The sequence below is a fragment of the Hoplias malabaricus genome, chromosome 14 (genome assembly GCF_029633855.1).
Source record: "Hoplias malabaricus isolate fHopMal1 chromosome 14, fHopMal1.hap1, whole genome shotgun sequence".
In the NCBI taxonomy this organism is placed as follows: Eukaryota; Metazoa; Chordata; class Actinopteri; order Characiformes; family Erythrinidae; genus Hoplias; species Hoplias malabaricus.
Window position 1 is genome coordinate 28,717,270 of NC_089813.1, and position 14,372 is coordinate 28,731,641.

At 38.7% G+C, this 14,372-nt stretch overlaps 1 protein-coding gene across 1 annotated transcript in view; it reads left to right on the forward strand.

Annotated features, from left to right (window-relative positions):
• The window catches only part of LOC136665610 (uncharacterized), a 29,976-nt gene extending 16,315 nt beyond the window's left edge, over nt 1-13,661 (forward strand). The window contains exons 27-49 of the mRNA XM_066643258.1: nt 399-475; nt 567-727; nt 1,304-1,521; nt 1,682-1,769; nt 1,864-1,952; nt 2,324-2,628; nt 3,141-3,279; nt 5,148-5,351; nt 5,768-5,910; nt 6,240-6,379; nt 6,565-6,665; nt 7,544-7,630; nt 8,539-8,622; nt 8,810-8,875; nt 8,964-9,069; nt 9,219-9,337; nt 10,084-10,154; nt 10,891-11,000; nt 11,082-11,390; nt 11,907-12,009; nt 12,528-12,634; nt 12,727-12,803; nt 13,264-13,661. Coding sequence (XP_066499355.1) covers nt 399-475; nt 567-727; nt 1,304-1,521; nt 1,682-1,769; nt 1,864-1,952; nt 2,324-2,628; nt 3,141-3,279; nt 5,148-5,351; nt 5,768-5,910; nt 6,240-6,379; nt 6,565-6,665; nt 7,544-7,630; nt 8,539-8,622; nt 8,810-8,875; nt 8,964-9,069; nt 9,219-9,337; nt 10,084-10,154; nt 10,891-11,000; nt 11,082-11,390; nt 11,907-12,009; nt 12,528-12,634; nt 12,727-12,803; nt 13,264-13,449 — 3,090 coding nt within the window. The 3' untranslated portion in view covers nt 13,450-13,661. The remainder of the gene's footprint in view (nt 1-398; nt 476-566; nt 728-1,303; nt 1,522-1,681; nt 1,770-1,863; nt 1,953-2,323; nt 2,629-3,140; nt 3,280-5,147; nt 5,352-5,767; nt 5,911-6,239; nt 6,380-6,564; nt 6,666-7,543; nt 7,631-8,538; nt 8,623-8,809; nt 8,876-8,963; nt 9,070-9,218; nt 9,338-10,083; nt 10,155-10,890; nt 11,001-11,081; nt 11,391-11,906; nt 12,010-12,527; nt 12,635-12,726; nt 12,804-13,263) is intronic.
• Nucleotides 13,662-14,372: the final 711 nt, after the last annotated feature.

Consider the following 14,372-nt stretch of genomic DNA (forward strand, 5'->3'; position numbering starts at 1 on the left):
AGGGATGATTTTTCACACGTCTGAAGGTCAGTCTTAGAAACTCCAATACAATCCAAGTAATGGCAAACAAAGGTGTGGAAAGTCCACTGTGTTGAGAACATATGTATTTTTTTAACAAATGTCTTTTTTTTCCTCTTGTACCTCTGTGTTTGTGTCCATTTTTTAAAAACAATTATTCTTTTTTTTCCCCCAAGATGCAGTAGTGGATCTTAATGTTAATGTAAATAAATTAGGTTAATTTGTTGATGCTAGTGGACTGCTTTTTATCCAACTCTTAAAATGACTGGTTTTGAATGGAAATAAATAAGGGAACACCCTGGCTTTTGTACTGTTTTTAGTGCTGTGAACTTAACAAAACAGGCTAGCTCTGATGTGTAATATTTAATAATATTTCACAGTGTGGAAAGTCCTTCAAGAAACGATATACTTTCAAAATGCATCTACTCACACACATTCAGAACTGTGGAAATAGTTTGTAAGTTGCCTTCGTATTTTATTTTCACTTCTATTATTTCCTACTTAAAATGAATGTTTACGCTATCATATTAATGTTAATTTTGTGCCAGGTTTAAATGTGAGTACTGTGATGTCACATGCAGTGACAAGAAGCAACTGCTAAACCATCAACTCTCCCATACGAATGATAAACCTTTTAAATGTGACTATTGCAAATACTCCACAAGCAAAGAGGATTTCCTGGTGTCCCACGTTGCTGTCAAACATACTGGTGAGTTAAAGTAATTGACAGACAATTAAAAAGATATGATGTATTTGTTTTAGGAAATATCTGGCCAGAAACTTATATTTAATACGTTGTTTGATTTAGTTACACAATAAATCACAGCAGATACAATATTTTACCCTCAGCCTTATTTGTTAGACAGATATCAACATGTTGTACCCTTTCATCTGTTCATGCATTTATTGCACAAGTTATGATAATGATTTTTATTTTATTTTATTAAAATTGTAATAAAATTATAGTGTAATATGTCTTTGAACAGAGAATGGAATAAGTGCAGTTATTGTTTATATCACTGTATACGGATAAAAGTATATATATCCACTTTAGCACTGACTGCCTTATGCATACGTTTTAATAATACTTTTACTTTCTATTTTTATATTTTTACACACACAGTCATGTCAATTTTTGAAAGTATTCAAATCCTCTGAAGAGGGGTACTTATGTGTTTTCATCCATCACTTTTTTCTGATAAAAAATAATCAGCATGTGTTGAGCTCATAACAGTCTGATCTACAGAAGAATAAATGCATATATTTATCTTTGTATATTCCCCAGGAGAAAAACCCTTCTCCTGCACCATGTGCCACTTTATGACCAAGCACAGGAAGAACCTGCGGCTGCATGTGCAGAGTCGTCATCCTGAGGAGTTTGAGAAGTGGAGCCAAGCCCATCCTGAAGATCCAGTGCAGCAGCGCAGGAGACCTTTCTTCACCCTGCAGCAGATTGAGGAGCTCAAACAGCAGCATGAGAGCCAGGACCTGGCAGGCACCATTGTGAGTTCAAATAGAAATTTGCTTCATATCAAATTCATCCCAATCACACAAGTAGGATGATTTTATTGGGACTGGAATTAGCAGTAACTGAGTTGGGTGGGAAATTAGTTTTAAAAAATGCTTGTCATTCTTCTAAGAACATCTAAATTCTTTCCCTCAGGTTTCTGTGGATCCTTTATCTATCCAAACCGTGGAGCCCATGGGCAGTGCCCATGCACTGGGAAACACCACCATCATCTATGAACAAGGTTTGGAAAGCACAGTATACTAAGAGATGTTTATTCAACATTTATAACATGCAGTATGCGTATATGTAATACAAAATTGTGTTATCCCTTGTAGCTCAATCTTCAGACCTGTCTGCCCAGAATGCTCTAGACCTTCTACTAAACGTGAGCAATGCCAGAGAGCTGGTGGGAAACTCACTCCAGGTAGCCCAGCAATGTTTGTTTGAAACGTTAAATATAACAGAAACATTTAATTTTAGATTATAAATTATGAAACTTTTATAAATGGAGTAGAGGACATTGTTATCACCATATGGGCATATGCAGTATGGATATTTGCAAACTACTGTTTCTGATACTGATATTAATACAGGTATTAATCTCAATATGTAGCTGTATGATCACAATTCTTATATTCATGTTTTGCAGCATTACTCTAGTGTAATATTTCTACAAATTAATTATTAATGATTTTTGTGGGGATGATAGTAAGTTCCACAACATTTAAAAATGGTCAAACAAACCTGTTTATAATTCTTCTGTGAATAAAGAAGTATACTTCCGGCTGTTCTCAGGTAGCAGTGCTGAAGTCAGATGGGAAGACATTAAAAGCAAGCTCATGGTCTGGAGCAGACTCAGGAGATCAGAGCTCGTCTCTGCAGCCACAGAAAGTGGTGACGTTCCACCTGTCTGACAGCGGAGAAACTCTGGTGCAGGAGGCATTTGCGACAGTGGCAGAAACTGTGGCAGAGGAGGAGGAGACAGCTGAAGGAGGCCAGGAGTTCACACAGATTGCTATAAGCACTTATGAGAGTGCAGGAGAATTCAGTGTGGTGGAGCAGGCAGCTGAGGAGATCCAGAGCACTTCTACAGCATATAGGTGCTGCTTTATAACTATTATCAACATCACAAACACTGCTGTTAGAGTTATGTGGAAAAGATGTCTTTTAGCAGGCTGTGGTGTGGTATATATTAGTAGTGACCTAGATCTGACACCTGGTTCTTTCATGTGACTAGTTTGTGGATTTCATGGTTTTAACCGCATGCTTTTACACTTGGTAGCCTTGTTAGTTGGATTGGAATCTAATTTCTGTGTCTGACAAATATATATCTCCGTGATTAGCCTCCACCCCATCATGGATCACATATTGTATTGGGAGATGCTTTGGTTGTGTGTGCCATAGTTTTGGATGTATTGGAGACATAATAGTTAGATTTGGTGGGTTTTTGGTTTTTTAATATGGCTTGGAGAGAGAGAGGTGACAATTCTGATGCTAAAGACACGTGAATAGATTAGAAATAAACAGGATGTTTGTGGACTCTTGGGTCTTGGAAATGTCACTCTACTGCTTGTACTGGCATCTTAAAGTATAAACATAATGTTTTTGACAGTGTGGAAGAAAGCTCGGATGATCCTTGTGCTGTAGAGGTCAGCAGCAAGTCTGTATCCATCTCCACACCACTGAAAGAACACAAAGACAAGTTCTACCTGAGCTCCAGCTTGGCTGATGGAGTTCTACAGCAAGTGGAGGTAAGAGATTTATATCATTTATAAAATGGGCCATAGTTTAAAGGATATACAGGTGCTGGTCATAAAATTTGAATATCCTGAAAAAGTGGATATATTTCAGTAAGTTCATTCAAAAAGTGAAACTCGTATATAATAGTCATTCATTACACACAGACTGATATATTTCAAGTGTGTATTTCTTTTAATTTGGTGATTATAACTGACAACTAATGAAAACCCCAAATTCAGTATCTCAGAAAATTAGAATATTGTGAAAAGGTTCAATATTGAAGACATCTGGTGCCACACTCTAATCAGCTAATTAACTCAAAACACATGCAAAAACCTTTAAATATTCTCTCAGTCTAGTTCTTTAGGCTACACAATCATGGGGAAGACTGCTGACTTGACAGTTGTCCAAAAGACGACCATTGACACCTTACACAAGCAGAGCCAGACACAAAAGGTCTTTGCTAAAGAGGCTGGCTGTTCACAGAGCTGTGTGTCCAAGCTCGTTAATAGAGAGATGAATGGAAGGAAAAATGCGGTAGAAAAAAGTGTGAAAGCAATAGGGATAACCACACACTAGAGAGGATTGTGAAACAAAACCAGTGCTCAAGAACCACCACACACAGTGTTCAAGAACCACCACACACAGACGTACGCAAGACGTGTTTCATCTGTCGCATTCCTTGTGTCAAGCCACTCAAGAGACAAGAGACAGCGTCAGAAGTGTCTCACCTGGGCTAAAGACAAAAAGAACTGGACTGCTGCTGATTAAATTTTGTATTTCCTGTGGAAAAGCAGAGGAGGAGAGGCCCAGAATCCACGTTGCTTGAGGTCCAGTGTAAAGTTTCCACAGTCAGTGATGGTTTGGGGTGACATGTCATCTGCTGGTGTTAGTTCACTGTGTTTTCTGAGGTCCAAGGTCAAAGCAGCCATCTACCAGGAGGTTTTAGAGCACTTCATGCTTCCTGCTGCTGACCAACATGGAGATGCAGATTTCATTTTCCAACAGGACTTGCGACCTGCACACAGTGCCAAAACTACCAGTACCTGGTTTAAGGACCATGGTATCTCTGTTCTTAATTGGCCAGTAAGCTCTGATCATAAGCCTGACCATAACCCCATAGTAAATGTATGGGGTATAGTGAAGAGGAAGATGCAATACGCCAGACCTAACAATGCAGAAGAGCTGAAGGCCACTATCAGAGCAACCTGGGCTCTCATAACACCTGAGCAGTGCCACAGACTGATCGACTCCATGCCACGCCGCATTTCTGCAGTAATTCAGGCAAAAGGAGCCCCAACTTTGAGTGCTGTACATGCTCATACTCTTCAGTTGGCCAGCATTTCTAAAAAATCTTTTTTTGTATTGGTCTTAAGTAATATTCTAATTTTCTGAGCTACTGAACTTGGGGTTTTCATTACTTGATAACACAATTATAGTCATCAAATTAAAAGAAATAAACACTTGAAATATATCAGTCTGTGTGTAATGAATGAGTATAATATACAAGTTTCACTTTTTGACTGGAATTACTGAAATAAATCAACTTTTACATGATATTATAATTTTATGACCAGCAACTGTACAATTTTGACAAAAGTCAAACACTGCAGATTTAAACCCTCTAAATTAGACAACAGGTTTTATTTGTATAATTATTTATTTTAGAATATTTTAATTTCTTTCTTTAGTTTATTTTGTGTTCTATTATGCTGCTCACTGCTATATATAAGGGCTATATAGGTTTAATTTTGTTTGAATTATTTTTCTGTATCAAGTATCTGGAATTTAGCTGATAGTCACCATCCTGGGTTTAGCTGATATCCAGTTTTTGGATGCTTTTAATTTCAATGGTGAAATTGAAATCCTATCCCTTTAGTTGAGCAGTGAGACCCCAAGCTCTCCATCACAAAGTTCATCATCCACTCAGAGTCAGCAGCTCAAGCGCTTCTCCTGTCGTGTCTGTATGGAGACTTTCCGAGGTCGTTCTGACATGGAAAACCACAAGAGGGCGCATGTGGACCCCAACACTTTCAAATGCCCTGACTGTGAATTCACTGCTAACTCTTGGCCAGAAGTCAAGGTATGAAATGTCTGACTTGTTCACTCCGTGAAGGTTCCCTTATAAAACAACACAAGGTTCAGGAACGGTTTACAGTCGTTTTTTTACTCCCAAACAATGAACACAAATATACATCATTTATACACATTTGTTTACCAAGAATCAAATTGCTTTATAGCCTCTGGATAAAGCAGTGTATGCTCACTACAGCAGGTCACCTTCTATGGGTGTCCTGTTTAAAGGCCTGTGCAAAATCTCTGATACATCCAGGCCAAGATGCATCAGTACAATGGGTTTTATTCGTCCTTGGAGTAAATAGTTGATTTCCCTCACAGAGTAATGTGAACTAATATGTTTTTAAAAATGGATTTGATCGTTTACTTGCCGGTGTGTGCGTCAATAATGATGGAAATGTGTTGATCGTTAATTTTTCACAGAATCACATGGGCATGCATTCCTACCTGCGGCCACACAAATGTCCACTCTGCAGCTTCGCTTCCAAAAACAAGAAAGACCTGCGACGCCATATAATGACACATACCAACGAGAAGCCTTTCGCTTGTGATGTCTGTGGACAGAGGTGAGGAAAAAGGGACAACGTTTAGAACTGTGCTTCTGAGAAAAACAGTTCACTATGTCTCTCTCTTTAAATGTGTGACAAAAGCAAGACTAATGCTGAGGCGTGTGACTCAATGAGCTTAAGTAATATTTTTGTTTATTATTTTGCTTTTGGGAGGGTTTGGGGAATGGATTGTTTTTTTTTTCATCAGATACCTCTTTATTAATCGTAAAACAAATGACTCTGTAATTGATACAGATTTAACACTTTCAGTGCAAAGACACTAAAAACATAGACCCTTCACAAGCATGGCACATTTTTTCAGCCTCTAATGTGTGCATTGTTCTCAGGTTTAACCGCAATGGTCATCTAAAATTCCACATGGAGAGATTGCACATGCAGGAACCTCCCCCTCGTAAACCCAGATCTAACAGTTCCCAGCAGACCATCATAGTGAACAGTGATGAGGAAGCCCTGGCCACGCTGCAGAGTAAGTGCTAAGGCTGATGCTGAAGTTATTATTTTTGTCAGTAGAAACAAAGTAAAGTGTAATCCTGCCTGTATGAATAAGCAATGGTTTTACTGAGTTAGATAGTACTATTGCTAGTATCCTTGTACTTCTATATAAATATATTTATAGCTTGAATTGTCTCTTCTCCATTTTGTGTGTTACAGGTTTGCAGGCTGGTCAGACTGTGATCAGTTCTGAGCAACTTCAGCAGGCCTTGGAGCAAGAACACATAATTGTAGCACAAGAGCAGACTCTCTCTGACCAGGTATTGACATTCATCAAGTATAGACATTCCAGTTATTTGTATACAGGATTAAAAGCTTGTTCCTAAACATCCCATTCTGTTTACTGGAAAGTTTTATTATTCCTTTTAATAATTCTCAATAATTTTTCTGTGTAGAAAAGAATAGGTCTCCACAGGTTTGCAGTGTTAGCTCTTTCATCTTCTCTGAAGCTCAATATGGTGTGGAGTCTCTGTCTGGAATGTTTTAATATAAATGCCATTGTTCCTTTCCTTAAAAGCATGTCATTTGGAAAACAAAAATAAGGCTGACAGATAAAACAAATATTTCATTAAATAAACAAACCTTACATCTATGGCCCTGTGCACACAAGTCTGGATATTTATCTGCATTTTCTAAAAAAGCATCCAGAGATTTTTGTGATTTTTCAGTGTGGTGATGTGAAAAAGGGGTGGTGGGGGATGCAGCTTTAAAGGGTGAATAGAAAATTTTGCATTTTCATCTTGGTGAAGCTCCAGTTTCCACCCATGGTCAAAAAACACACATTGGCGACTCAAAAAGCATCCATAGGTTTGTGTGTGTGAGTGTGTCTTCCTGCAAAGGACTGGCGCTCCGGACCCACCGCAACCCTGAACTAAATAAGCAGATGCAGACAATGAATGAAATAAATGTTGCTTGCGATTTAAAAAAAGACCAGAAGTTTTTGTTTTTAAGCTATAGGAGTGGGGGAAAAAACATGCATTATAACATAAAATATTTCCCTCAGTAAAACCACAGAGGTGCTTGGTTTGAAAGCAGAAACACTTGTGTGGAAAGTGTCAGTTACATGGCATTCCTGGAATTTTAGCCCAGTGCGTTACAACCACACTACGTCAGTCACTAAAACTTTCTCTTTTCTCAGGAGGAAGCTACGTATATTCAGCAGATCACAACAGTAGACGGCCAAACTGTGCAGCATTTGATGACGGCAGATAATCAGGTGACAGAGGTACCATTCTCTCTTTATTGTATCAGTAATCCAAGTCTTAGCTAGATATCATACTCTGCTATATGACTTCACAGGCTGTATTTTGAAAGAGGCAATGATAAGTAATGTTTTACACAGCACTTTTCAAAAAGTCCCAGAAGTATACAAAAAAGAGGCAGAGACATGGGAGTACAGGCGTTGACAACAAAAAAGAAAACTATGTAGACATATGAAAGGTCAGGCTGGCGTAGGATATATATTGCCCAAATCTATGTGTGTACTCACACTATGGTATCTGTACCATGCCCAAACATATGTGACCCAACAGCTTGTTTTACTAGTTGTGATCACAGTGCTGATCTACACCTGCTCACTTTTGAAGAAGTGGGTTAGAGCATGGTTCTGTTGGGAATCAGGCAGGGTATGCCTCTAGTGCAATCACTTATTGTGCCCGAACATTGAAGTTGAATGTGTTGTCAATGATGCAATACCCACTGTAAACAAAAATAGAGGCAAAGTGATCACTCTTGTCAGACTAGAGTATACAGGAACAACTGGACACAACACACAAGAACTCTGAGATATTTGTTAAAGTTTGGGTCTGTCTTCTGCAATAAAATTCTTCTCATACATGGAGTACGCTTAATGGAACATTGCTGCCCTGCATAATCGATAAGTCTATAAACCATGTGAGAAGTGAGAGTCGCTTCCCACAAAAACGACTCCAGATAAGGCATAAAGTAAGTAAAATAACAGGCTACTGCCTGTAGACGTAATTGTGATCAGACACTGAACTTTAAATTCAATGTGAGTGCAGGCCTCCAGGGGAGGAGGGAAGGGGCAGTCTTGCTCAGGCTGAGGTTGAGTACATCCTAAGTCTTCCCAAAGGCTGTCTAACCGTAATTCTCTGTCTGCCTTCTTTCACCCAGGTCCAATATATAATCTCCCAGGATGGTGTACAGCATTTGATCCCACAGGAGTATGTAGTGGTCTCTGATGGGAATCACATTCAGGTGAGTCTGCACTCTAAAAAGGATTCATTTGAATCCTTTGCACACACACTAACATAAAATAAAAATAAAACAAACTTCAAGGAAGCAAGTAAGTCATTATAAATACTTATGTTTTGGCATTACACAGATGTAAGCACCTAACACTTTGTCATGAACGTGGTTAGTGTACTGTTCTTTTCTTCTGTAGATGGAGGATGGGCAGATCGCTCATATTCAGTATGAGCCCGATGGGACGTTTCTGCAGGAACAGCAGGTAAGAAAATGTGCTGCTACTTATAGAAATGACCCAACAATAGCGGTGTATAATAAGCAAGTTCCTTGTTGTGAATGTGTGTGCACAGATCGCTCTGACTCATGATGGACAAATCCAATACTTCCCCATCAGCAGTGAGCAGCAGATTGTAAGCCCTGAGGATCTGGAGGCTGCAGCCCACTCTGCTGTCACTGGTATATTCTTTCATAAATATTAACATTCTCACCATTTTATGGTACTGATTTAAATCACTATCTTAATGTGACAGAATATGATTCTCAGTGGGGCTTGCACAGTATACTGTATTCCAATATCACTTTCTGAGTAATATTTCTGTCTCCAGCTGTAGCAGATGCAGCCATGGCCCAAGCTCAAACAATCTACACCACAGAAGCCACACCAGAACAGCTGGAGCAGATGCAGCAGCAAGGCATCCAATATGATGTCATCACCTTTACAGAGGCATAGAGATTAACACAGTTGTACAAAGCCTGTCATAAGATAAACAGCCAAATTCTGCGACCTCATACATGAAGGTGTCACAATCCAGAGACTTTTTTTGTGTATATTCTGTATAATGCAATTGCTGGTCATTGGTGCAGTTCAGTAGGAAGCTCGGACAAAGAATCATGCCTTGTAATTATTTAAAGTGATTTATCTTGCTGTGCATCCTCTGTTCTGCTTTGTAAAATTATTGCGTATTTAATTAAATATGAGCATTGGTTGGGTATGCTGTAGGGAATGAAAGAAGAGTGACTGTGGATGGTACCAGGTACTGTTTCTCTGCTGGGGGTTATGCCAGATCTAAAATGTATTTTGTGATATGGTTCCCAAAAGCTGTGTAAATTCCGAGGCATAACATACATTTTCCTTTTCTGATTATGTTTTTTTATTTATAGATACAGTTATAGAGTTTTTCAGGAGGGATTTGCTTTGAGAGATGGTATTAATGCTCATACCAAATAAATCACGTCTACTTTACATTGAATCTGAGTTTTCTGACTTGAGTTTTAAATGCAATATTTAATTGGGATGATATTTATACGTATACAATTCTCTACTAATTAGTATTCACCTAACGCAGCAATTGCTGACACCGGTGTTCATACTTCTCTGTATCACTAAAATAAATCATGTTTCAAATGATAAATGACAATTACCAGGTATATTTACCTATATCATAAAAAGGTACTCATGATCTGTCTCAGGAAAGCAAAGATTTTAGTCAAATAATTTCACCAGGCCTAAGGATTACAAGGGCGGCACGGTGGCACAGCAGGTAGTGTCGCAGTCACACAGCTCCCCAGTGCTCTCCCCTGTGTTCGTGTGGGTTTCCTCCAGGTGCTCCGGTTTCCTCCCACAGTCCAAAAACACATGTTGGTAGGTTGATTGGCGACTCAAAAAAGTGTCCGTAGGTGTGAGTGAATGAGTGTGTGTGTCTGTGTTGCCCTGTGAAGGACTGGCGCCCCCTCCAGGGTGTGTTCCCGCCTTACGCCCAATGATTCCAGGTAGGCTCTGGACCCACCGTGACCCTGAACTGGATAAGCAGTTACAGATAATGAATGAATAATGATTACAAGTGTTCTCCCCATTGTCCGCATGGGCTCCGTCTGGGTGCTCCGGGTTCCTCCCACAGTCCAAAAACACACATTAGTAGGTGGATTGGCGACTCAAAATTGTCCTTAGGTGTGAGTGTGTAAGTGAATGTGTGAGTGTGTGTCACCCCCAGGGTGTACTCCTTTTTTTTTGGGCGGGGGGGCTCCTGTTTTTTCCCAAAAAATATGTGTGGGTAGATGACTCTGCAAATCAAAATTACCCATAAGTGTGAGTGTCACAGTGTGTTCCTGCCTTTTAACCAATGATTGAAAGACTCCAGACCCACTGCAACCCTGAAAGGTTAAGGTACGGAAAAAAATAACAAATGGGCTGTTCATGAGCAAATAAAGTGTTAGGTCATCTGGATTTAATGAGAGGAAGTTGTAAATGTGAAAAAAAAACCTCTCTGTTGTATTCAGCTTCTCAAATGTGGTTCCTCATTTCTCCAAGCCGAATCGTCTCCACTCAAGAAGATTAAGACGAGCAGATATGACGCTTTTCTTTTTTGTCCTTTTCTTCTTAAATAATGGTGAGCTCCTCAAACACTTGAGATGTATCTAAATCATTTTCCAAAATGTTAATATTTATATGTTGTTTTCAACTCTTTTAGGTATTAATCAAACACAGGGACAGCTGTATGCAGAGTTGTCAGGGGAAGTGACTCTACCATTTAAATTTCACCCAGTCTTTAATAACTACAGGACGACATGTTTTAAATATGCACACTCTCAATGGTTCATAATTGTGGACAATGAGAATAGTTATGGGACTTACCACAGAAGAATACAAATGATTAAATACAGTGGAAGGACTGATGTAAAGATCTGGAATTTGCAGAAAGAGGACGCTGGGTTGTACAGATGTCAGTTCTTAGTACAAAACCAGATCTACTTCACCGACTTTAATGTCCATATAACTGGTAAGTTCTTCGGATATGTAGTCATTTTAACTGTTCTCTATTGATGTCCCTGTAGGAAATTCCAATAATTAGTAGTTAGGTTGTCACAACTCATTTAATGAACTGCCAAGAAATGGTGTTTGCTGAATTGTAAGATAAGTTGTTAGGTAGCAATCTGTGGTCAGGTCAAGGATATGGTTAAAAAGAAGTGCTGTTATCACAAATTTCCCCACAGTTAGATAATTTGGTTGTTATAAGATTTTCAGACCATAACTTTGCAATATCAGAAGCAGGTTTTTTTTATGCTAATTATGTTTTTGGATTGCAAGGCTTTCTTTAAAAAAAAGCACTTCTCTAACTGTTAGCTGCTGACTTAAATCACCATTTTGCAGTCATTAAAATGAATAATTTAGTTCTATAAATGATTTAAAAGCTGCTATGGAACTATGTAAATCAAGTGTGAACAATAGAAACATGGTGTTAAGTATAATTTATCATTTTATTGTCATTTTTCACACTCTTGTGTGTTTTTTAAAGATAGGAACCCTAGATCTGGCATTGCACAGCTCGTCCCAAAGTCTACTATTCCAGCTGTCACTTTATTTCACAAAGTCTCAGAGAAACTTTTGGAATCACCCAGGTAAGAGCACAAACACACACACACACACGCACACACACACACACACACGCACACACACACACACACACACACACACTACTAAATTCATCTTCTTGTTACAATGTCAAAATGAGAGGAATAATGTAAAATGATATATCACTTTCATAATGGCTTTTCTGATCCTTTTAAATATATTGTGTATTTATATGGTATTGTTCAGAGAGACAACTCGCATCTGATTTTCTAGCCTGTACAATCTGAGCAGGACAGAAGCTTTGTGAAATCTTTCCACTTTATTATTATAATTTTTTTGGCTGCAGAATTTCTTGCCTTCCTACTCTCAGACTGTCACTACAAAAACGTATGTGTCTAACCCAGTTAATGCAGTTACAGACTGACAATAAGAAATTCGATTCTGGTCAAAGATAATGTGAAATGTGGACATACAGTCTAAAAATCAGATTTCAAATCAAGTGTGAATAAAGCCTATAATGACTTGCACTTAAGACTAAATTGAACTCTTTCTGCTGTGTGATCAGTAAATCATGGATTTTGAAACCCATATTGGGAGCAGTGTTTGGTGCTATGATCATTACCAGTATGTTGGTTTTACTGGGAGCACTTTACTGCAAAAAGAAAGCAAGAGGTAGGATTGGAACTCAACTTTCCACAAATAAGATTCACTGCTATTTCATGCTATGGGTATGAACCACCATATACCACAATTTTTCTTTTTAGGTCCAGTATATGGTACACCTTCTATTTGCCTGAATAAATATGGAAAAAGCCTCAGCAGTGCCCCTGATGTCATCCCTGTAAGATCTTCCTGTTTTGACTCATGCTCAGATGCTTGTTGTGGAGTAATTTTGTACTATTTTGTAACACTTAGCGTGATAAACATATGTTTGGCAAACTCTTTTACAAGGATATAAAAAAAAACTAAAGGGCTTTGTGTCTGTTGTCACAGTTACTGCTGTTTGCTTGAATTGCAATCTTAGGTTCCTTAAATTGTATTTGGGGTTTATCTCCAGTCTGAGTTTTAAAAAAGAAAGACAATTAAAAATGGACTATATAGAACAGAAACATAAATAGCTTTGTCTGTTAGATTCTGTTTTACTATAAAAGATCAGTAGGTCTTCAGAATATACACCTATGTAAACTGCAAATTAATCACTGCTGCTTTACAAAGAAAATATCACGTTAATGATTTATTTTAGCTTTGTTTTTTTTCCCCTCTGTGGATATTTTCATGTTCTGTCTCTTTGCGTTCTGCAGCAGCCACCGCAGGAGACCAACAGCATCATCTACACAACTGTGAATTTCAAACCCCACGAAGAACCATTTGCGATCTACGCCAATTTGTGCTCTCACAACTCAAGAGACAGCCAACCTGATTCAGCCAAGGCAAAGGAGAGTGTGGAGTACTCTAGCATAGAATTTTGTAATAATCTTCCACTGTGATAACATTTAGATATTCTATGTGCTGTCAAAACATATCACTTGAATTGTTTTATTTAACTTGTGATTTAACGTAACAACATTGCTTTCAAACGTATTTTAGAACATTATTTCTGTTGGTCTAACTTGAAAATTTTAAGTGGTAAGTGTCATTTTCCCTTGATATGTAATGGAGCAATATTTTTGCTGACAGTAAAGTTACGTAATATTAAAATTTTAAAAAGAACAGTTACGTAATTCTGTTAAGGCCCAGCTCCATGGGCTGAGTACATGGGTTTGACCCTTGCATCGGGTCACTTTCTATGAGCAAAGGTGCTGGTCATAAAATTAGAATATCATTCATTCATTATCTGTAAGCGCTTATCCAGTTCAGGGTCGCGGTGGGTCCAGAGCCTACCTGGAATCATTGGGCGCAAGGCGGGAATACACCCTGGAGGGGGCGCCAGTCCTTCACAGGGCAACACACACACACACTTTTGAGTCGCCAATCCACCTGCAACGTGTGTTTTTGGACTGTGGGAGGAAATCGGAGCACACGGAGGAAACCCACGCGGACACTGGGAGAACACACCAACTCCTTACAGACAGTCACCCGGAGCGGGAAACGAACCCGCAACCTCCAGGTCCCTGGAGCTGTGTGACTGCGACACCTACCTGCTGCGCCACCGTGCTGCCCTATTAGAATATCATGAAAAAGTTTATTTATTTCAGTAATTCTAATTCAAAAAAGTGAAACTTGTATATTATACTCATTCATTACACACAGACTGATATATTAAGTGTTTATTTATTTTTAATTTGATGATTAAAAGAATTTAATCATCATGATTAAATTCTTTATGACCAGCACCTGTAGTTTAGTGTGTTTTCCCTGTGTCAGCATGGGTTCCCTCCAGCTGCTCCAGTTTCATAAGGAGTGCAAAATC